Source organism: Erythrolamprus reginae, chromosome 1, assembly GCF_031021105.1.
Source record: "Erythrolamprus reginae isolate rEryReg1 chromosome 1, rEryReg1.hap1, whole genome shotgun sequence".
In the NCBI taxonomy this organism is placed as follows: domain Eukaryota; kingdom Metazoa; phylum Chordata; class Lepidosauria; order Squamata; family Dipsadidae; genus Erythrolamprus; species Erythrolamprus reginae.
Genome location: NC_091950.1, coordinates 88,199,376 through 88,222,083, shown reverse-complemented (window position 1 = coordinate 88,222,083; position 22,708 = coordinate 88,199,376). Strand labels below are relative to the sequence as shown.

The 22,708-nt window shown below is 40.1% G+C and overlaps 1 protein-coding gene across 2 annotated transcripts; it reads left to right on the top strand.

The window, feature by feature from the left end:
- The first annotated feature begins 5,413 nt into the window (after positions 1–5,413).
- Positions 5,414–22,111, top strand: DCAF4 (DDB1 and CUL4 associated factor 4). 2 transcript variants are annotated; one of them, XM_070758111.1, is made up of 14 exons: positions 5,414–5,639; positions 7,904–8,015; positions 8,846–8,940; positions 9,650–9,807; positions 10,105–10,187; positions 10,975–11,077; positions 11,483–11,626; positions 14,855–14,904; positions 16,551–16,630; positions 17,661–17,756; positions 17,832–17,929; positions 19,471–19,647; positions 19,745–19,859; positions 21,456–22,111. In XM_070758111.1, exons 2-14 carry the CDS (start codon positions 7,906–7,908, stop codon positions 21,707–21,709), a joined length of 1,563 nt encoding a protein of 520 aa, XP_070614212.1. In that variant the 5' UTR covers positions 5,414–5,639; positions 7,904–7,905; the 3' UTR covers positions 21,710–22,111. The 2 variants fall into 2 exon arrangements, with proteins under 2 accessions (XP_070614212.1, XP_070614221.1); XM_070758120.1 differs by lacking the exon at positions 5,414–5,639 and adding an exon at positions 5,871–5,963.
- The last annotated feature ends 597 nt before the right edge of the window (positions 22,112–22,708 follow it).

Sequence of the window (22,708 nt, the reverse complement as noted above, 5' to 3'; positions counted from 1 at the left end):
CTGATATCTGCAAAAGAAGGCAGAGCAGAAGTAAGTGATCCCAATAAGTAGAGTTAGATAATTCAAGATTTTGAAGGCAAAGCAAAGATATCTGAGGAGCACACATATTTGACCCAAACCACTCCTCTCTTAAAAACTCATAATTACCTGCTTTAGAACAGGCATCCACTGCAAAGTTGGAGGAAATGGAGGCAAGTCAAATAAAAGTATATGTGCAAACAAAATATGGAAGTTTAGGAACTGTGATATAAACAAATCTGTACTGCTGTATACTGCTTTGGTAAGACTACGCTTGGAATATTGTGTCCAGTTTTAATTACAATCCAAAAAAAGATGATAAGACCCCATAAAGAGTGCAGAGAACAACAAGATAATTAGGAGGCTGGAGGTTAAAACATATGATGCAGGAACTCTTCTAAGGAAGAGGACAAGGGATAACATGATAATAATCTTCCAATATTTGAGGGACTGTCACAGAGACAAGTGGATCAACATATTCTCCAAAGCATCTCAGGACAGGGCAAGAAGTAATGCATGGAAACTTATCAAGGACAGATACAATCTAGAATTAAGAAGAAATTTCCTATCAGTGAGAACAATTAATAAATGGATCCGCTTGCCTTCAGAGGTTATGGGTGTTCTATCACTGAAGGTTTTTAACACGAGATTGGACAACCACTGATCTGAAATGATATAGGTCTCCTGCTTGAGCAAGAGGTTGGACTAGACTAGGTCTCTTCTAATTCTGTTAATCTGTTAAGTAAGAACTAGTCTCACTGACTCACCATTGCCTATACAAAATAATCAAATCAAAATCAGCTACTGATAATAGTTTATCACTAAGTTATTACCTGCAATATAAAACTTTATGTCCTATCAGAGAAGGTTGCAGTGTTGCACATTTCTGAAAAAAATCCTATATGCTGCAAATAGTAGACCATCAAGGCAGGCCAGGAAAAAAAATGAATTTTCCTTGTTTTCTTTCTTTTTCTTCTTGCAAAGAATCAAGTATGTCAAATATAGTCTAAGCATTTACAATGTTTAGAATAGAATAGAATTCTTTATTGGCCAATGTGATTGGACGCAGAAGAAATTTGGCTTTCGTGCACATGCTCTCAGAGTATACATTTGTCAAGAATCATGAGTTACAACACTTAATGATTGTAATAAGGTTCAAGTACGCAATCGGGAACTGTCAGATATGAAGGAGGATCAGGATGGCTTAAGATCCAATTAAGTCTTAAGGTCCCACAGAGTTGGCCTTCTCCAGGTCCCGTCAACCAAACAATGTCATTTGGCGGGCCCCGGGGAACAGCCTTCTCTGTGGCGGTCCTGGCCCTCTGGAATCAACTCCCCCCAGAGATTAGAACTGCCCCCACCCTCCTTGTCTTTCGCAAATTACTCAAGACCCACCTATATTGCCAGGCATGGGGGAATTAAGACATCTCCCCCAGGCTTTCTTATATTTTATGTTTGGTATGTATGTGTTGTATGGTTTTAATTGCTGGGGTTTTATATATGTTTTATTTTTAATATTAGATTTGTTTCACTGTTATATTGTTTCTATTATTGTTGTGAGCCGCCCCGAGTCTTCGGAGAGGGGCGGCATACAAATCTAATAAATAATAATAATAGTTCAGAAATGTCAAACTTGCGGCGTCATGTTGTTGTCACTTGACATATTGCAACTTTTCCCCTTTGCTAAAATGGGGGTAGGGGTGGCCAGCATATGACACATCCAGCCCACAGGCCGTGAGTTTGATACCTCAGAACTAGTTCTTTCTCAATTTTCCAAGGTTTCCCAACTTTTGAGACAGATATCCCTGACTTCAATGATGGAAATTTAAAGAACCCATTACAAGCAACATATTATTTAAAGCCCTTCATGGAATCGGACCAGAATATCTCCAAGACCGCCTTCTGCCGCACGAATCCCAGCGACCGATTAGGTCCCACAGAGTGGGCCTTCTCCGGGTCCCGTCAACTAAACAATATCAGTTGGCGGGTCCCAGGGAAAGAGCCTTCTCTGTGGCGGCCCCGACTCTCTGGAACCAGCTCCCCCCAGAGATTAGAACTGCCCCTACCCTCCTTGCCTTTCCTAAGCTCCTTAAAACCCACCTTTGTCGTCAGGCATGGGGGAACTGAGACATCTCCCCCGGGCATATACAATTTATGCATGGTATGTTTGTATGTATGTTTGCTTAGTAATGGGGTTTTTTAAATATTTTAAATTGTAATTATTAGATTTGTCATGAACTGTTTTATTGTGTTCTGAGCCGCCCCGAGTCTACGGAGAGGGGTGGAATACAAATCTAATAAATAAAATAAAATAAAAATAAACAAATTATAAGCTTTTTGTAAACCAAACAGGAGTCGCCCAGCATCTAAACCAGGGCTGTCAAATTCCCGGCCCACTGGCCATGCGCACCAGTAGTGGGTTCTAAATCTGTTGCTAACAGTTTGCATGCGCATAAGTATGCAGAAGCATTCCGGGTGGGTGGAGCCTCCTGCCACTGCCACCGGTTCACAGAACCGAGGCAAACCAGGGGCAACTCACTGCTGATGCCCACAACTGGTTTGGCAAAGGGGGGAAATGTCCCAATACCTCATGTGATGCCGCTGCAAGATGAGTTGGACAGCACTGATCTAAACCATTGTTTCTCAACCTCAGCAACTTTAAAATGTGTGAAGTTCAATTCTCAGAATTGATGTAAAGTTGCAGGGCTTGAGAAACACTGACCCAAACTATCCAGCGTTTTTTGAAAGACTAGACATGTAAAATAAGATAAAATATTCAGCATGCTACTTATGAAACCAGCAGGAAATAATCTGATTGGACCTGGCTGTCACATTAATAGATCTATGGGTTTACCCATAGTCTCTGAAAACTGACTTTAAACTGCTGCTCCCCATTTCCTGCTGCAGACTTCCCTAGGCAAAACAATAGCAAGCTTTGACAGTTCTGCCACAAACCATTCCCACAATGGAGAATGCAGAGTAAAAGCATTTCTTCTGGGGAGCAATGGCGACTAGAAACTTATTAAAATGTTTACTAATTGCTGGCAGCTCTGAAGCTATTATAACTTCTGAGTTGTTGATTGAAGATTGCAGATGGAACCGAACCAGAGCAGGAGGCAGAAGTTCAGGTTTTGTAGGCAATTACCGTAGATAAAAAGATAGAGCTCCTTTTATTTCTTCCTCTTTTTCTTTTCTTTCTCTTCGGTCAGTACCTTTATTCTTTTTCTTTTCCCTGTCTCGTATTTTTCTCTTTTTATAAACCCTTACCTCTTACTACTTTTATTTTTACTTTTAAATTTTGTTTCTTTTTTTTTGTAGCTATTTTTTATTTGTTTATAATTCCTTTAAAAAGGAATTTTTAATTAGGTTTTATTTAATTCTGTAATTCAGCTAATTGGGTGTTACTTTGAGATGTTTTTTGTTTGATCTTTTTTGGTTTCCCCCCTTTAGTTTGTTATTGGAAGTCTTCTGGTGTTTATTTTAGATGTTTCTTATTAATGGGCGATTATCATTTTAAAAGGTTTTTAAATATACATGAAAATAGACATAGAAGATATATGGAGACATTTGAAATTCTATAGCCTAATCATCTTTTAGATATTGAAAATGTGAACAGCTTAAAGGAGGTTTAGCTAATAGCATTGTTATATAATGCAAGAAAATAAGCAGCTATTTTTTATCCAGATGTCAAAAGCTAAGGAGGCAGCATTGGGGGGGGGGGTTGCATACCATATTTTTAAAAGTGACATATTGTAAAACAATTCGATTGTATTGGTATTTCTTTGTATTGTGTATGGAGAAAAAAAATAAAAAATTCTTTGGGGGGGAAAAAGATAGATCTCAGATGAAAAACAGACTACTCACTGCTCTTGAAGAGACAGTGGTTTTAACGTTGCTCTTTCTATTAGCCCAAGTTATCAGGCTTGTTCCAAGGTGCTTTATAAGTAAACCTACATCTCAGAAATAGCAAAGCTCTCCTATATTATTTCTTGCAAGGAAATAGACTTTTATTCTATTCTGCCACCAAACCATTTCATAAATCCAAAATGTTTGAAGCGCCCAACAATAAATACAGAATACCAGAGTTGGAAGGGGCCTTAAAGGTCTTTTAGTTCAACCCCCTACCCAGGCAGAAAGTCCTATACATTTCAGACAAACAGTTGTTCAATCTCGTCTTTAAAAAAATCTCCTAGTACCCCTTCTTCAAAGAAAGGCCAGTGAGAACTGGATGACCATTGGTTCCTTCTGCAGTTTCCTTTATTCACTTGATAGGATTTTCATTCATATCCTTGAAACAAAAGTCATAAAATAGAAGTCACATAAAACAGCTTCCAAACTGGTCTTCTCACCTGTATTTTTCTAAGAAAATGTATGTTTCAGCTCTACAATTCTAACAGGTTCGTCCTCTAACCCAGGGGTCTTCAACCTCGGCAACTTTTAAGACTTGTGGACTTCAACTCCCAGAGTTCCTTAGCCCAGTGATTTTCAACCTTTTTTGAGCCGCGGCACATTTTTTACATTTACAAAACCATGGGGCACATTGAGGAGGGGGGACTAAAAAAAGTTTGGACAAAAATTTTTTCTCTCTCTCTCTTCTTCCCTTTTGCTCTATTTCTCTCTCCCTCCCTCTTTCTCTCCCTTTCTCTTTTTTTCTCTCTCTCCATCCCTTTCTTTCTCTCTTCCTTCCTTCCTCTTTTTTGCTCTTTCTCTCTCCCTCCCTACCTCCCTCTGTCTTTCTCTCTCCCACCCTCCCTCCCTCTCTCTCTCTCTCTTTCTTTCTTTCTCTCTCTTGCTCTCTCTCTCTCTCTCTCGTTCTCTCTTTTTCTCTTTCTTTCTTTCTTTCTCTCTCTCTCTTTCTTAGTTTCTCTCTCTCTCTCTCTTTCTCTCTCTTATTTTCTTTCTCTCTCTCTTGCTTGATTGCTTTCTCTCTCTCTTGCTCTTTCTTTCTTTCTCTCTCTCTCTTTCTTTCTCTCTTGTTTTCTTTCTCTCTCTGAGCTTCGCGGCACACCTGACCATGTCTCACGGCACACTAGTGTGCCGCGGCACACTGGTTGAAAAACACTGCTTTAGCCAACAAAGCTGCTCACTGTGTGAGCAAAACTGGCTGAGGAACTCTGGGAGTTGAAGTCCACAAGTCTTAAAAGTTGCCAAGTGTTTCTCAACCTTGGCAACTTGAAGAGGGGTGGACTCCAATTCCCAGAATTCCCTAACCCAGTGGGAGTAGAAGGCCACACCTCCTCAAGCTGCCGAGACTGAAAAATACCGCCATACGTCACGCCCCCTCTGTGTTCTAGGAGCAGCGTTCACCCATTCTCCAATCAAAACCCCTCTCTCCACAAGCGCCCCGCCTACTTCTGCATGTGTTTAGTTTAAATCCCACCCCCTACCCAAAGCCGGACAACCGCGTGACCCCACCCCCACCCCTTCTATGGGCTAGCGAACAAGGCCACGTGACATCGGAAGGTCCCGTTTCCGCGTTGTGGCAAGAACATGCGACGGGATTGGGCGCCCGCTGCTGGCCAATTAGAATCCCCAGGGTGACGGAGACGGTGGGTGGAAGCGTCGGAGAACGAAAACGAAATCTTCGGCGGCGATTTAGAGGCAAGCGGTTCGTGGCGAAGGTGAGCTCGACTGTTTTCGAAGGGAAAGGAGATAGAGGCAGGACGAGGGCCTAGACCGCCTTCCTCGCCTTCGTGCCCAGTGGTGGCAGTTTGGATTGATGGGAGAGCGGGAGGGCTCTGGAAGCGAATTCGGGGTGAGGGTGGGGAGCCCTTCGCAGGTGGCTTGGCAGAAATAGAGGGCAGCCCCCGTTTCTCTCGGGGGGGTGGGCGGGCTTTGAACTGGATTCCTGCGTCGAGAAGACAATCTACTTAAATGGGCGATCTGCATCATTGCATGGGATCTGGTGGATGATCTGAGATCCTCGTCGATTCGGTTTAGAGAAAGTAAGCAGGGATGGAGGGCTGTCCAAGTCAAAAAAAAAGTTGATTAAAAAAAAATCCTAGTAGAATATAACAGCAAACAATCGATATGCACAGAGTTGAACTTTGCGGTGTGTGTGTATGCATGTGTGTTTATACATGTGTGCACAGTATAATCTACTATAAATCGACTAGCTACTAGTACTATACTAGCTACAATATATAACATATAGAAATATGACACATACACACCCACACACATATATATGTCAAGAATTGTCCTAAAAATTCGAAATCCAGGTACAGTATATTTATAAATGAAGAGGCAACAGCCTTTGAGATCTCCGGAAGGTTTAAAATGTATTAAAGACTACTAAAACTAACTAAGCTTTCACTGGTATTCTACTAATGTCGTCAGAGTTTTAAAGTCCCCGTTGAAGACAGTTGACAGAGGCAATCCGCAGAAGATAAAGAAGGAACAGCAATTCCACCTGTTTTCATGACTAAGCTAGCAAAGGCTAAGCTGATTGATTACAGGAGAGAAGGAAGGGTGTGGGCCTGTGACACAGGCAATGAGCAAATTGAGCAGCATTATATAAAATCAACCGTCTTCAATGGGGATTTTAACACTCTGACGACATTAGTAGAGGACTAACGAAAGCTTAGTTAATTTTAGTAGTTTTTAATAAATTTTAAATATTCCGCAGATCGCAATGGCTGTTGCCTCTTCATTTATACTATTTATACATATATACTATACATTTATACTTCATTTATACATATTCAAGGCAGATTCCTCAGGTTCAAATCCTGGTAAGAGTATGGCTAGCTGATGAGAGCAAAATAAGCTTGAAATAGATCTATGCTAATCTCCCTTCCTTTTCATTATCAGCACAAATATTTTACACATATACATACATACGCATACATATGTATGTATGGGATGGGAGGTGTTTTGTGCATGGGTTTGGGGAGATCTATACTTTCTCTTGAGAGCAGGCAGCAGAATTTCATTTTTAATGTTGCTTGCAGTTGGGGTTTTTTTTAATTATGTTAGGGTTTTTAGATTTTTTTTTTAATATTAGATTTGTGCCAGTATAATATTGTTTTTATCGTTGTTGTGAGCCGCCCCGAGTCTTCGGAAAGGGGCGGCATACAAATCTAATAAATTATTATTATAATTATTATCTCTTTTTTTGGTGCTTCCAATTAAACGTCTGGAAGAAAACAACCAAGTTCAGAGGGGCACCAAGTACCCCACAATAGTGAATGTTTAATGCTTAAATGTTTTCCCATAGAGAAATAGATGGATTTGTCTGCAGGATTACCAAGCATTGAGTTTGTTATGCAAGTGTCTTTGATTATGTTTTTTGTTAACCATCTTCCTTGGACATCATCCATATAGTGATAATGAGTAAAGTTTGACTTATTCTTCCTGTACTTTTTCCTGTGAATAAATTTATTGAAAATGAAATGTTCCTGAAATTGACTGTTTGTGTATAATTCTTGAAGACGTTGCAGACTTGGATTAAATGTGTACAAAGAAAGGATCGATTTGAGGAATTTGTTTACAAAGTGGTGGACAATTTGTGCCCAATTAAGACTTTTGTATGCAGAATGGAACAATTTCTCCTATCCATGTTAGATTTGCAGATCTATTGTGCTGCCTGGCAGAGTCAAGCAAAAATGAACATATCTGTGGCAACAACTTGCTTCCTCAGCTACCAATATTTCTCCACGGCTTAGCCGTTTGGTATGACATCATCTAAGACCATGCCTTAACTAGATAGCAAGTTATAGGGAAATGTCAGGGGAATATCAGGGAATTTCAAAATGCTTTCACTCTGGACACCTTGTTAATTGAACACTGTTACTTATTTTTCTGGCGTATTATTGAATTCCAAAGCTATCAATATTATTAAAAAAGCTTAAGTTATATTTTAAAGTACCTTTATTTATTGCAGAGATGAAGAGAAATAGGTGGCGAGGTAGAAGAAACCATGTACATCATAATAATAGACGAATGTGTAATGCCCAGCCTTACATGGCATTCCACCATCGGCAGTCTACCGAAAGGCAAGTACTGTATTAATTTTTGGCCTTTTAAAAATATATTTCAAAGAGAGTAGATTATTTAAAACTTGTGTGCCAGACGTTGACGAAAAGCAAATCTTCATCTTGATTATACTGCATAGGTGCAGTATCATCTACTATAAATCTACTATCTACTATAAATACTTTGTTGCTTTTAAGCTAATATAGCACATCCTTTTACTGTAGTACTTGGAGCATTATATGTTTTGGTTTATTATTACCAATTGAGGTAATCCTTAAGAAATGCTGATACATTCAGCTCGTGAACCTGAGCTGCCATCCTGAGTCCTTGGAGAGGGGTGGCATAAAAGTCCAATAAATAAATATATTAAGGTTACTTTACTTCCTTTTCACTGTAGCATCTGAAAGGAATTGCTGTGCCATCATCACCCTTCTCTCATTTAAGAAGACACAGGGGAGGGGGCCTTTATTGGCACAATGGTAACGCCTAAATGCTAGCTGCTATCATAACATATTTGGCAAACACCAAGAATTCTATTAACTACAGATTTCTCATGCAGTTCCAAGATTCCCTAGTCTAATGGATGCCTATTCTCAGTACATCCCCCCCCCTCCCATTCAGTGTCAGCTACTTCAGTAAATTAATGAAAGGCCTGAGAAACAAATTTAAAGACATACTGGTAGTTCAGATATAGATACTGTATTATGCTATATACAGTAATGAAATTGTTGACATCATTTTCTGCTCTTTGTAAACTTTTAGCCCTTTAAGTATTTCTGTGTTTGATAGTTGCTTCATTATTTAGTTTATCTACTATCTTCTTAATTAATTTTTTTTCACATATTCATAGGGCTGAAGAAAGAGAATTGCAAAGCTTGCAGAACTCAGGCCAAGCTGAATCACCATCTGCATCTTCCCATTCATGCCAAAATTCTTCAGTTCCAGGTAGGTTCCTATTACTTCCATAGGTTTGAGCCAAAAAAACATGACTTTCCTTCAAGGTTAAAAAGTAAATTAATTTTCAAAATGACAAATTATATAGATAAATAGAAAATAACTGTTTTTAAGCAACAATTTCCTTTCCCCCCAAGTATTAAAATAGGAAGGCAGTTTTTCACGTAATTTACAGTTTATATTCTTTCCCCTTCTCTCAGACTGTAATTGTTAGACAATTTTATGAAATGGCTTTGATGCAAATATTTTGCAAATTGTAGCAAATGTGTGTGACTGACATAACTATCATAACTGGTTAGTTCTGGGGCTTCTGAGAAAAATATACAGTATAAGCACAGAATAGTTTATTTTGGGTGAGGACAGTATGTTAGCTAACTTTTACATAAAATCCATTTTTTAAAAGTTGTAGAATAACCATTGCTCTTCTACTTGCCGAATTTTATTTTGAGTTATTTTAATCTTGCTAGTATAAATGATTTTTCATGATTTTTCACATCTAAGTGACGCTTAGATGTTCAAACTGGATTTTTATTATTATTTTTTAGCCATGCTTATTTGCAGTATAAGAAGAGCAACTTTTTTGGGTTGAATTGGAAGTTTGAAGTTTCTTATTTCAGATCCTAAAACTGCAATACTATGTAAGTTATGAAGAAGTTAAAAGAGTCTTCTTATAATAGAATATGATGTTTTCTTTTTTAAGAATTACCAGGATTTTATTATGATCCTGAGAAGAATCGCTATTTTCGCTTACTTCCTGGGCATAACAACTGTAATCCTCTCACGAAGGAAAGTATTCATCAGAAAGAGATGGAAAAGCAAAGGTTAAAACTTTTAAAAGAGGATGAAAAAATAATAAAGGTAAGATTGAATTACAGTCACACAGTGCTAACATTTAGTACCTCATTTAGTTAATGAGTTCCATCTCATTAAAATTAGTTTTGTGATACATTGTGGCCTTGCCTTTATTTTCACCTGAATTTCATTTCAATATTTGTGCAAATAACAATTATTAACAATCCTAAATTATTGATTTGACCATAATAAGGGGGTCTACTATTGTATGAAATCCATTCAGTTTTTGGATATTAAAATGGTAGCCACACATAATTTAATCTGAACAAGAAACATAATTTTGTTTTTTATTGTTTCCAATAGAAAACACCCAAATCTGGACTAAATTCTTCAATTATCTTACGCAAGAAACAATTAGGTTTCTATAGTTCTATCACTTATTGCAGGTAAGATATTTTAAAACGTGTTTATGTTGCAAAGCTATTACACTATAGTGTTGATCTTAATATTCCCACAGAAAAGAGAACCTGTTTGCAAGATTAAATACCAGGGTGACTATTTACTGGAGATGTACTATTTTTATGGTTTATTCTGATTTATCTATATGACACTTTTATTAAATTGCCCAATCTATTTAGATTCTCAACACTATACAATATTTTAAGTATAATATTTTTTTTTTAAAAAAATCTATTGAAATAGTAACACTCATAAGAAGATCATCCAAACAAAAGTGTAAGTCAAAACCACATTTTATCAGTACCCTTTAACTTGCTTTCTGAAGTCAGGATGCATTTGGCCCACATGTACGGACAGTCATAAAATGTTTGCAGTAGGATATCCCATCAAAACTATATGAGGTTAAGAGATCTCCAAGAGGCTCTTCCCTGGATGGGTACATTCTGTTTTAGGATATTTGATTCTGCATTACAGAAAGAGTAAACCTACAGATCTTTGTAGTTATTAGGTTTTTCTTTATTTGGTTTTCCTTATTTTCTTTCTTTGACCAGTTAATGTTATTTTAAACTTATCCCATGTACATCTAATACTCTTATATAAAAATAATAATTTTAACCAAACAGTCTGATTAAAATTTATGCAGGAATAAACAAGGTTGCAGATTTTTGAGCAATTAAATACCACCTTTTAACTAAGTAATATGGTCTACTGACATTCAGTTTCAGTTTTGCACTTACTTAATGTTTCCCTTTTTTGCTTTCTTATGTTCTGTAGGCTGATTCATGAATTAAAGGTGAATTGCATGCAGAGAAGGAAATTAGAAATTAAGAACTTCAATTCTTCAGTTTCTGGAAGCAACCATTTTAAACTAATGGTGGTATGTTGGCAAATTTGTTTATTTTAAATTTTTATTATGTGTTTATTTTAACTCAGATTACAAATTTATGGGATGATTATGCTGCTTAGATTTAGTTGAGCAGAACAACCTATAAGCTCAATAATAACATTAAGGTAATATGATTTTAAGTTAAGAATTTTTTTCCTTGGAGCTATCCTCTTAAGTATTTTTACAAATTCTTTTAAGAGACATTTGGAATAATGTAATAGCTAACTAGAATGGGACTGTGAGATGGGAGAAAAAATTGACAATGTGCTAAACTATGACAATTGGGTACATTAACTATTTAACAGGAATAAAATGGTCCCTCATTGAATATCATTGGGTGTGCCTTCTGCGAAAAACTGGAGTACACCATTGTAGAATAATTCACATCTTTTGCAGGCAGACACTGCTTCTGAGAGAATAATCACTGTGAATGATGCAGAACGAGGAGGATGTAAATATGGAATTATCGATCTCCGTGATTTGGGAAAGGATTCTCTTGCTGTAGAGATGTACGATAACCCGTGCTTCACAAATTGCAAGGTATTCTTGTCCTGCAGTCACTCATAACTTTTAATCACATAAATTGTAATCTTGGGGTTAAGGTTTTATTTGATGAACATTCTAGTTGATGGTTTTAATTAAATAATATTTAGTTGATTTTACAAAACGAAATGTTAAATGGATTTTAAAAGGAAACACTACAGAGAATAATGTAAGGGTTGAAAATGGTAGGTATAGCACCCAAATGGAATTCACTCAAAGTTTGTGATAGACGTTTTTGTATAATTCAGTACAACACCTGGGTTGAATACACTAAAAACCCCCACCAGGTTTGGGAATTCTCTGGGCACATATCCCCAGAATGTTTTCCACCAGTTTGAGCTGATGTACCTCAGTTATCCTACTCTAATCAGTTTTAGGCTATACATTATATGGACTGCTTCAGAATTTGTAGTTCCAAACATGTTGCTGTTGCTGTTTTCTAGATGTTGAGAATCCTTTTTTTCCCCCTTTCTAAATAACTGTAGTAGCTCCTGATTGTTTTTCCTGTCACTGTTAAAAGGCCAGTTGCTTATGGCATGCAGAGCCAATATATTTCATGGATTTCTTCTCTCCATTTGACCCTACTGAGGTCACTGTAGATCCTCTAGATCAGTGGTCCCCAACCTTTTTTCCACCAGGGACCAGTTTCAGCAAGACAATTTTTCTATGGCCCGGTGGGGACGGAAAGGGGGTTTAGCTTATCGTTCCATTGTCTCCCTCCCCCCCCCCCTTTTAATTTTGTGGGGGAGTTGAGGTGACAGAGGGAGGAAGGGTAGGAGGGGGCGGTTTCCTGTCTCTTTCCCCTCCTGTTCACTCGGGACCGCCGTTTGCCTTTCAGCAGTTCCAGAGGACACCCCCCCCCCGTTCCGGCTGGGATTGCAGCAAGGAATCCCAGAGCAGGGGGAGGTGCCTCCACGGACACAGTCACCTTCCTTTGCGATCGCTGCCTGCTTGGAGCGCCCACCACTGCCAGGTCTGGTAATTTTCTTGCAGCAAGGAATCCTTCCAAAAGAAAATTACAAGAGCAGGTGGTGGGGGTTTCATGGTCACAAACACACCCCTGGCTTCGCTCCCACCCAGGACCCCGGGAATAGGGTGGGGGAGCCTAGCAAAAAAAGAGCTGCACAATGCCAAAGCCTTTTTGTTTGAGCTGCAGGCAGAGCGAGGGCTTTGCAAGGGCTTCGCAAGGAGGAAATAGACCACTTTCGACGAGAGAAGAAAGACAGGAAAGGAAGAAAGCAAGCAAGCAAAGGTTTTCTCAGCCCGAGGCAAATGGCGGTCCCAAGTGAACGTGAGGGGAAAGAGACAGGAAACAGCTTGGCACTCGCCGGCTCCACAGCAGCTGCTGACTCCGCGGACCGGTGCAACATGCCTTGCGGCCCGGTACTGGTCCGCGGACCGGAGGTTGGGGACCCCTGCTCTAGATCAGGGGTCTTCAACCTTAGTAACTTGAAGCCTGTCAGGCTTATAGTTGTCAAGGATGGAGAGCTCTGCTCTAGATGCCTCCACTTGTACATAAAGTGAAAGGACTTACACTTCAGTAAGGGCATTTTTGGGGGGTGCAGTCATTTTTACTGACATTTTGATGCTATGTAAAAATTCTGTTACTTTAAGCATTTATTATTGTCTCCATTTATGTTTCTCCTTAGGGTTTTGAAAATTTTAATTATTTGGAGTGTTATTTAAAAAAAAAGGATTTAAATGTCTTTTAAAAAATACTGGGTAAGAATTAAAAAATATTACAGATTGTCAGCTTGGTTCTTGTATTAATAGAATATCCTAACTGAATAATAAATTTGAAAACTTGTTAGAATGTGTTTTTTCATCAGTTGGATTCAGTTATTTGGCCTATCATAATTTAGCTTAGATGCAATGGGTGTGTCCTATGCATTCTTTTTTAAAATATTGTTTGCAATCTGGCTTTTAAAAAGGAAGTTCTGTTCATCTATGTACCACTAAAACTTCCATGTCTGTTTGGTACTTTGTAACCTTCAATAGGGCAAAACACTGCATCCATAGGACAAACCTTTGTCAAAGTCTACTGGGATTTATTATTTATGTATTTATTTATTTGTTTGATTTCTATGCCACCCAACTCCCAAATTGCTCCCCAGGAATCCAAATGTGGGGGATTTTTGTGTTGCTTTAGCGCTACTACACTGCGGCTGTTCAGCTGCAGCCACACAATCATCATTTTCAACGCTTCCTGACAGTTCCACAAGTCCAGAAAAGACTGGTACGATAGTTGATGCTTTTATGCTCCTTTATGCCACCTTTCCCGCTAGCAAAGTCTTTTCTTGGGGACGCTTGAAAGGAGAAAAGTCAGGGTAGAAATGGTCCAGTCCCTCTATACTGCTGCTCACCTGCCCGCTCCCTTCTTCCCTCCCCCACCTGGCAACAATCACCTGCCTACTGGGAAGGGAAGATTTTCCAGGGCTCTGCTGGCAGTTTCCCACAAGGAAACCAAAGGGGGGAAGCCAACAGCAAATTGGAAGTTGCTTCCACTCCCACTGATTTCCACCACCACCCTTCCCGGCAGTCGTTCTGTTTCTCTGCTTAGGTAAGGGCATTTCTCTGAAACAATGACCCTGTAGGTTACAGGTTGTCTAGTGCAATGTTTCCCAACCTAGGCAGCTTGAAGATACTTGGAATTCTGGGAGTTGAAGTCCAAATATCTTCAAGTTGCCAAGGTTGGGAAACACTGGTCTAGTGAGCAATTAAAATGAATGTCAGTGATTCATACTTTCAACTAATATATTCTGAAATGCCATAGAGTTGCTGCTATGCATATAGCAGTTCCTGCTTGCCTGTAAAAAAATCAGGCTTTTCCCTCCAGGTAGGTTTTCTGAGCCCATTTTGATCATGTTTTTCTGGTTGTCTGAATAGTCCCCATTGCAATCTGCTTTAATATATTTTCATTTTATTTTTGTTGGCTGCTCTTCGGTTAGTTTGAAGCATATAAATATTTAAGAACATATACAAGGCCTATTTACCAAGGAGATAATACTTTGGAATGAAAGTAACTGTATAGAAAAACAGGAATACATCCTTGAGGACTCTTAAGGATGTATTCCTGTTTTTCTATACAGTTACTTTCATTCCAAAGTATTATCTCCTACTAATTTTCTGTATCTTTCTAGCTTTTTAGCACTTGCTCTATTTTTCTCATTTAATTTTCCCTACTTTTTGCTCTCTAATAGTCTTATCTGCCTTTTATTTTCCAAGGTGAGTTCTGTATGCTGGGCCTCTATGAGACATCCGGATTCTCATGTTTTATATCCTTCTTATTAAATAAAGGATGCCCAAGTTCGGGTCCATTACAAAACTATTGCACAGAGTAACTTTGTTTCTTAAAAGTTAGAAATCAACACTGTGAGGTTTCTTGATTATATTAAATTATATATATAAATTATATAAATTATATATTATATTAAATTCTTCTGGACTGAGCCTGTGGCAAAGGGAATGGGAAAATACTTGTTGAGAATCATATGCGCTACTTATTCTTGATTTGAAAGTTAAAATGTATTAAAGTTACTATTTGATAAGGCGGCTTGGAGCTGCCGACTAATTTGAAGTGAAGAGTATATCTGCCACAAAATGTAGCACTTCTGTAAAATCCTACATTAAAAACAAAAACATATTTTTTGCTCTTTTAGGGTTTGTAAACCAGATTAAGAAAGGCTGGTTTTAGCCTTATGTTGCCCTCACCCTCCTTTAGGGACAGAAAAAAGGAAGAATATCCCCCCCCCCCCCATTTTGTTAAAAAGAGAGGGATGGAATTTTAATTGTGAAAAACTGCCGAGAAACTTTCAATCGTACAGTACAAAGTCATAGCAATAAATTAGTAAAATGACAAAATGGAAACATTTGTTTCAGTGAAGGAATATTTTACTGAATAATTTTATTATACTTCTATGCTACTATTTTCTAGTGCAGTGTTTCCCAACCTTGGCAACTTGAAGATATCTGGACTTCCAACTCCCAGAATTCCCCCGCCAGCATCCGCATAATGCACTTGGGGAAAGGGAATCCTCAATCTGAGTATTGCATTGGCAGTTCTGTGTTAGCAAAAACTTCAGAAGAGAAGGATTTAGGGGTAGTGATTTCTGACAGTCTCAAAATGGGTGAGCAGTGTGGTCGGGCGGTAGGAAAGGCAAGTAGGATGCTTGGCTGCATAGCTAGAGGTATAACAAGCAGGAAGAGGGAGATTGTGATCCCCTTATATAGAGCGCTGGTGAGACCACATTTGGAGTACTGTGTTCAGTTCTGGAGACCTCACCTACAAAAAGATATTGACAAAATTGAACGGGTCCAAAGACGGGCTACAAGAATGGTGGAAGGTCTTAAGCATAAAACATATCAGGAAAGACTTAATGAACTCAATCTGTATAGTCTGCAGGACAGAAGGAAAAGGGGGGACACGATCGAAACATTTAAATATGTTAAAGGGTTAAATAAGGTCCAGGAGGGAAGTGTTTTTAATAGGAAAGTGAACACAAGAACAAGGGGACACAATCTGAAGTTAGTTGGGGGAAAGATCAAAAGCAACGTGAAAAAATATTATTTCACTGAAAGAGTAGTAGATCCTTGGAACAAACTTCCAGCAGACTTGGTTGGTAAATCCACAGTAACTGAATTTAAACATGCCTGGGATAAACATATATCCATTGTAAGATAAAATACAGGAAACAGTATAAGGGCAGACTAGATGGACCATGAGATCTTTTTCTGCCGTCAGTCTTCTATGTTTCTATGTTTCAAGTTGCCAAGGTTGGGAAACACTGTTCTAGTGAAATATTTTATCAGTGTTTTCATTGCAGAGGTTGACCTACTGTGCCTCTTACTTTGTCGTTATGTGACACACTTCGTGTTTGTGCACGCTCTTTGCATCTATTATATCCTTAACTGCATTTCTCAAGTTGTGCCTCCTGGGTGCTGCAGAAAACCTGGGGTGCGCCAGCCTGCTCCCAACTTCCTTCTTCAGCAGCTCTAGCCCAGGTATTTTATATTTCATTGAGGGTGGGATGAAAAGGAAGTTTGTTATTATAGAAGCAGCTACAAAAATGTTTTACATAGATCAATAAATGCTCTTACGAGAATGTTGTTTCTGCTGCTGCTCGATTAATTCCTACTCATGTAGGTACCGTATATATTTTTGATCCATGAGAATATTAACAAGGAACTGAAATTTGAAAACAGTTTTTTTCTTATCTGTAGGTAATACAAAATAGAGGTGTTTTCCGTGTAAAATATATTTGAACTCCTTCTGTTAATGTGTGTGAAATAGAATAATATTGGTCGAGGAGGGAAATATAAGCATTTTTGCTACACAATATACACATTTTAACAGATGAACAGAGTTGGCAGAGATCTTGCAGGTCATCTAGTCCAACCCCTGCCCAAAGCAGGAGACCCTTTATATCTGCCTCTAACTACCTAGGATCAAACTCACAACCTCCTGATATTGTAAGAGCTTGGATTTCTATCTCAGGTTACAGGTATAAAAACTTGCAAAGCCCAATATTAGTAAAAATTATAAAGAATAAACACAGGATTTAACCAAGATATTGGGACAAAAATTATACACTGTCTTTAATGATGCTGAAACATTACATTTAGATAGAAACATTGAAACATAGAAGTCTGACGGCAGAAAAAGACCTCATGGTCCATCTAGTCTGCCCTTATACTATTTTCTGTATTTTATTTAATTAGATAAGCTAATTATTAGTTTTTCTACACAAAATGTCAACTTTCGTAAATAGAAAATTTGCCCAACTTCTATCCCTTGCATTCTTTACAACTTTATTTATGAAATTGCTATGCCACCCATTTCCCCTGGTTGGTGACTCTGAGCTGCTTACAACAAACAATGTAATTGCTTCATTTTAAGAACATATTGTTTCAAATACTGCTGTTATTTTCTACTGAAATAATTATGTCAGGTTCAGCAATGACATGACACAGATTTGTCTGGAACATATTTTCAACTTCATAGTGGCATTTAATATCTTCCTATTCATTTTAGCAGTTGAACGTGGAATGTCATGGAGGTTCAATGTCTCCACCGCTTGGTCTTGTGCCTGGTGTCACAATCCCCAGGCTAATAATTGCTTTAGCACAGGTTAGTAATTCAAATTTCCATTATGGTGTCTTCTTATTATATACACTTGTTGCTTAACTTTTTTTTTTATCCTAGGTTTAAGTCAAAGAATCATTGTTACTAATGCAGTGACTGGTCATCACCTAACCTTTAATACCAACAGTGATGTTCTAGCGCAGCAATTTGCCACCCAGGTAGGAGAGGCTATCAGCTTGATATACATATATTCACAGGAACTTAATACTGGCAGAACTTAATAAGGGCAAGAGGAGAAACAAATTGCAACCTATTATTCAGATAATCACAAAACATCATGTCACTAATGTTGAATATTTGGTCACTAGAAAATATGCTGCTAAACGAAATTACTTTTTGCTAGATGGGGAAGGGCGGCATACAAATCTAATAAATAAATAAATAAATAAAAACTAGTTTGGGGCATGTAATAAAGATACACGATACAGCTAAACTTAAACTTTGCCCTCTTCAACTGCTTACACCATCACTGTCTTGGTTGTCATTTGGAGAAAATAGACTAAGCCCATTATTTGTATTATGATTTATATACAGTGGTCCCTCGATCATCGCGAGGGTTCCGTTCCAGGACCCCTCGCGATGATCGATTTGTCGCGAAGTAGCGGTGCGGAAGTAAAAACACCATCTGCGCATGCGCAGATGGTATTTTTATTTCCACCGCAGCAGCGAGGAGCCGAAGATTGGGTTTCCCCACCGCCTCGCTGCTGCTGCTTGTCCGCGCGCGTGCCGCCCGCCCCCCCCCCCCCCCGCGCTGTTGCTGGGGCCGCTTCTCAGCTGAGAAGCGGCCCTGGGGTTTCCCCGCGCGCACGCGCGCCGCCCGCCCCCCCCCGCGCTGTTGCTGGGGCCGCTTCTCAGCTGAGAAGCGGCCCTGGGGTTTCCCCGCGCGCGCGCACGCCGCCCACCCCCCCCGCGCTGTTGCTGGGGCCGCTTCTCAGCGGAGAAGCGGCCCTGGGGTTTCCCCGCGCGCGCGCGTGCCGCCCGCCCCCCCGCGCTGTTGCTGGGGCCGCTTCTCAGCTGAGAAGCAGCCCTGGGGTTTCCCCGCGCGCGCGCGCGCGCCGCCCGCCCCCCCGCGCTGTTGCTGGGGCCGCTTCTCAGCTGAGAAGCGGCCCTGGGGTTTCCCCGCGCGCACGCGCGCCGCCCGCCCCCCCACGCTGTTGCTGGGGCCGCTTCTCAGCTGAGAAGCAGCCCTGGGGTTTCCCCCGCGCGCGCGTGCCGCCCGCCCCCCCCACGCTGTTGCTGGGGCCGCTTCTCAGCTGAGAAGCAGCCCTGGGGTTTCCCCCGCGCGCGCGTGCCGCCCGCCCCCCGCGCTGTTGCTGGGGCCGCTTCTCAGCTGAGAAGCGGCCCTGGGGTTTCCCCGCGCGTGTGCCGCCCACCCGCCCACGCCGTTGCTCGCGCCTTACCGGGGCAAGAGGGGGAAGACCCAGGGAAGCCTCTGCCCGGCGGGGAAACTCCACCATCTACGCATGCGTGGAAGGGCACGCATGCGCAGATGGTGGAGTTTACTTCCGGGTTGAAAACTCGCGATATAGCGTTTAGCGAAGATCGAGATCGCGAAACTCGAGGGACCACTATTATTCGAATTAGCAAGCCATGATGTGCTTCTGTAGCCTTACTATAAAGTGTTATTTAAAGACCGAAGGCTGTTTTTGAGGGCAGATTTAGTTGAAAATGTTTTAATTTCTTCTTTGGCTTTTCCTAGTCTCCGATTTTATATAGTGGTTGTCGTTCAGGAGAGATTTTCAGTATTGATGTCCGTCAGTGCAACCATAAAGGGCAAAGCTGGAAAGCAGGCCAATTCTTCCATGACTCAGCAGTCACGTCTGTTAATCTCCTGAAAAATGAGCAGTATCTCATGGCTGCAGATATGTTAGGCCAGGTAGGTTTTTTTTAAAAAATAAAATTTTCCTGATAAATAGCATCATCTTCTACTTAAAATAGAGTTATATTAGTTCTGTTGCTTTGATCACTTGCAGATAAAGCTGTGGGACCTGAGAAAACTAAAATGTGTAAAAGAATATAGCGGTCATAAAAATGAACATACTATTCTTCCTTTGCACATCAATGAGGAGGAAGGGTTTCTTTCAGCAGGTATGGCATTGTTGGTCATAGACTGTATTTACTATTAAATAATAAACAAGTAGGGCGTATGTATACAAGTACTTCTCAAGTAGTGGTGCGCACCTCATTGGGAGGCACTGAGCAATGTTGGGGGGGGGGTGCTTCTTTTTGCCACAGGGAGTAGGACGTGGGTCCTACCTAACACTTGTACCGGTACCTCCATCACACTCCTCAGCATTGTGTCCAGGGCAGCTTGTCCTAAAAGAAAACATCTCACGAGTTCAATCAAACTTCTCAATCTTGTGATACGTTTTTAGAATGGGCTGCCCTGGACACAAGGCTGAGGAACGTAATGGAGGTACCGGTACAAGTGTCAGGTGAGATGTGTGTCTCGCCATGAGGTGCAATTTGGGGGTGGCAAGTCGGGCAACTGGCAGGTTAATACAGTGGTACTTCATGATACGAACTTAATTGGTTCCAGGAGGAGGTTCGTAAGGTGAAAAGTTCGTAAGACGAAACAATGTTTCCCATAGGAATCAATGTAAAACCAAATAATGCGTGCAAATCCTTCAGGAAAATCCCAAACTTTAGAAGGGAGGCGAACAGAGGGCACGGAGGAGCAGCTAAAGGGGGCGGGTGGAAGAAGAAAGGCTAGGCTAAAGGGTGAGTGGGAAGGAAGAAAGGCAAGGGGGGCACCCCTCCCTTTTCTTTCTTCAAAAGACACTCAGTGCCTGCAAGCACGCTGTTCTCTGCAGTCTTTCCTCCTCCAAGCCGCCCCTCCCTTTTCTTTCTTCAAAAGACACCCTTTCAGTGCCTCTGCAAGCACGCTGTTCTCTGCAAACTCTTTCCCCCTCCAAGCCGCCCCTCCCTTTTCTTTCTTCAAAAAAGGGAAGAAAAAGAAACCCCTTCATCCCAGCAGCAGCGGCTTGGGTTCGTAAGGTGAAAATAGTTCGGAAGAAGAGGCAAAAAAATCTTAAACACTGGGTTCATATCTTGAAAAGTTTGTTAGAAAAGGCGTTCGTAAGATGAGGTACCACTCATGGCAGAGAATTGGGGGGGCGGGAAGGGACAAAATGTTTACTTCTTCCTAGAGGGTACATAACAGAAAATAATTGAGAAGCATTGGTGTATACAAAATGAAGTTGGGCTGAGAACAAGCCAAAGACTCTGGAAGCAGTATTGATTGTTTTCTAACTTTTGAGCATTATATAAAATGAAAATAGCACCTAACTGGCTAATAATATTCTTGAGATATTCATCCAGATTTCAGGAAAACTACTATTCTCTAAAAGAGGTTAGTTTCTCTCCCTCAAACTTGCATATCTCTTTTCACATATATTGCTCAGTTTATTGGAATAGTTATTACCCAAATTTATCCACTAGCTCAATGGCAGAAGACAGACCATTCTGCTCTCCATTGTGGGCACCACGTGTGATCTCCTTCTTCCAAGTTGTCAGTTTGTATGGCCATTTAATCCATTTTCATGACGATCAGCCATCTTTACTGAAATCTATAGCAAGCATTCTAATTTGGAAAAGGCGGTGGATGAAGAACTTGAAATGTCTGTAAATAGTTAAAGAGTTACAATTTATGTTCATGTTATAATGGCGTTTTCCTTCCCTTAGTGGGTCAAGACTGTTATACGCGAATTTGGAGTCTCCAGGATGCTCATTTGCTACGAACTATTCCATCTCCATCTCCATGCTCCAGAGATTCTATTCCAAGTGTGGTGTTCTCATCACAGCTTGGAGGTGCCCGTGGTGTCCCTGGCTTGCTTATGGCAGTCAGACAAGAACTCTATTATTTCTCCTATAAGACAGATGATCCATATTGTCTGGATATTAAAGACATGGCCTGTTCCACCTTGCATAGTGACTGAAAGTAAGAATGATACAGGGGTGGGTTCTAACTTACCTCGTTACCGGTTCATTTCCTCCCAGTCCAAAAAAATCCCCCCCCTCCCCAAAAAAAGAGCTGAAAATAAGATGGCGACCTCATGCACAGTGCTGGAAACTTGGCTTCTGCGCACGTTCAGAATCAAAAGAAATTTAAAAATTGGGGAAAAAGATGGTGGTGCCAATGGACCATCACCGACCGAACCAGCTGACACCATCATCAATGCCATCACCAGCAGGTCGTTACCAGTTCTGGCGAGCCGGTAGGAACCCACCCCTAGAATGATGGGTATAGTTGTACTGTACTTCTCATAGTTAACATTCAAGACTTCTATAATTATCAATATTTTTCAGTGTTTAAAATAAAACAGATTATGAATACTGCACATTTACTTTTTTGTTGTTTTTCTTTTCATAGTAATTATCTACAAACTGAAACTCGAATTACTGGTATTTCTAGAACGTCTAATACAGTTGCTAAAGCTTACAACTACAATGAAAGAGGATATGTTTCACCATTAAGGTGGCAGAACATTTGAATGTTCCACAAATATGTCTCAAAAACTTAACAGAGTCCAGAGTGAGTTTTGCACATATTTTTCTGAGGTTTTCAAGCCCATCATTATTTGAAGATTAAGTAAAGCAGATAATTATAGTTACAAATAATATATACAAATGATAGCATATTATTTGTGTAATACTACTTTTAAAGCAGTATTAACTGAGATGGGAAGCTTCTGATTTTCAACCTATATGTAGGATAGCTTGTAAGATTTCCTCCAAGCTTTCATTGCCCTGTGTTTTGCCACTATTTTTTAAACCACAGCTGTAAGCATATTTCTGTTTGCCTAAGCAGGGGGTTGGACTAGAAGACCTGCAAGGTCCCTTCCAACTTTGTTATTCTATTCTATTATATAGTTTGTGTTTGCAGTTTTTCCTACTAAAATAGTTTTTATTTTAGAAGAAAACTCTGTTTCTATGGC

Bases quoted from the DNA above. Each gene is read 5' to 3' on its own strand.
- DCAF4 (XM_070758111.1), top strand. From the start codon at position 7,906: ATGAAGAGAAATAGGTGGCGAGGTAGAAGAAACCATGTACATCATAAT. The intron at 8,016-8,845 runs GCAAGTACTGTA...ACATATTCATAG, and splicing joins CATCGGCAGTCTACCGAAAG to GGCTGAAGAAAGAGAATTGC. The intron at 11,078-11,482 runs GTATGTTGGCAA...CATCTTTTGCAG, and splicing joins ACCATTTTAAACTAATGGTG to GCAGACACTGCTTCTGAGAG.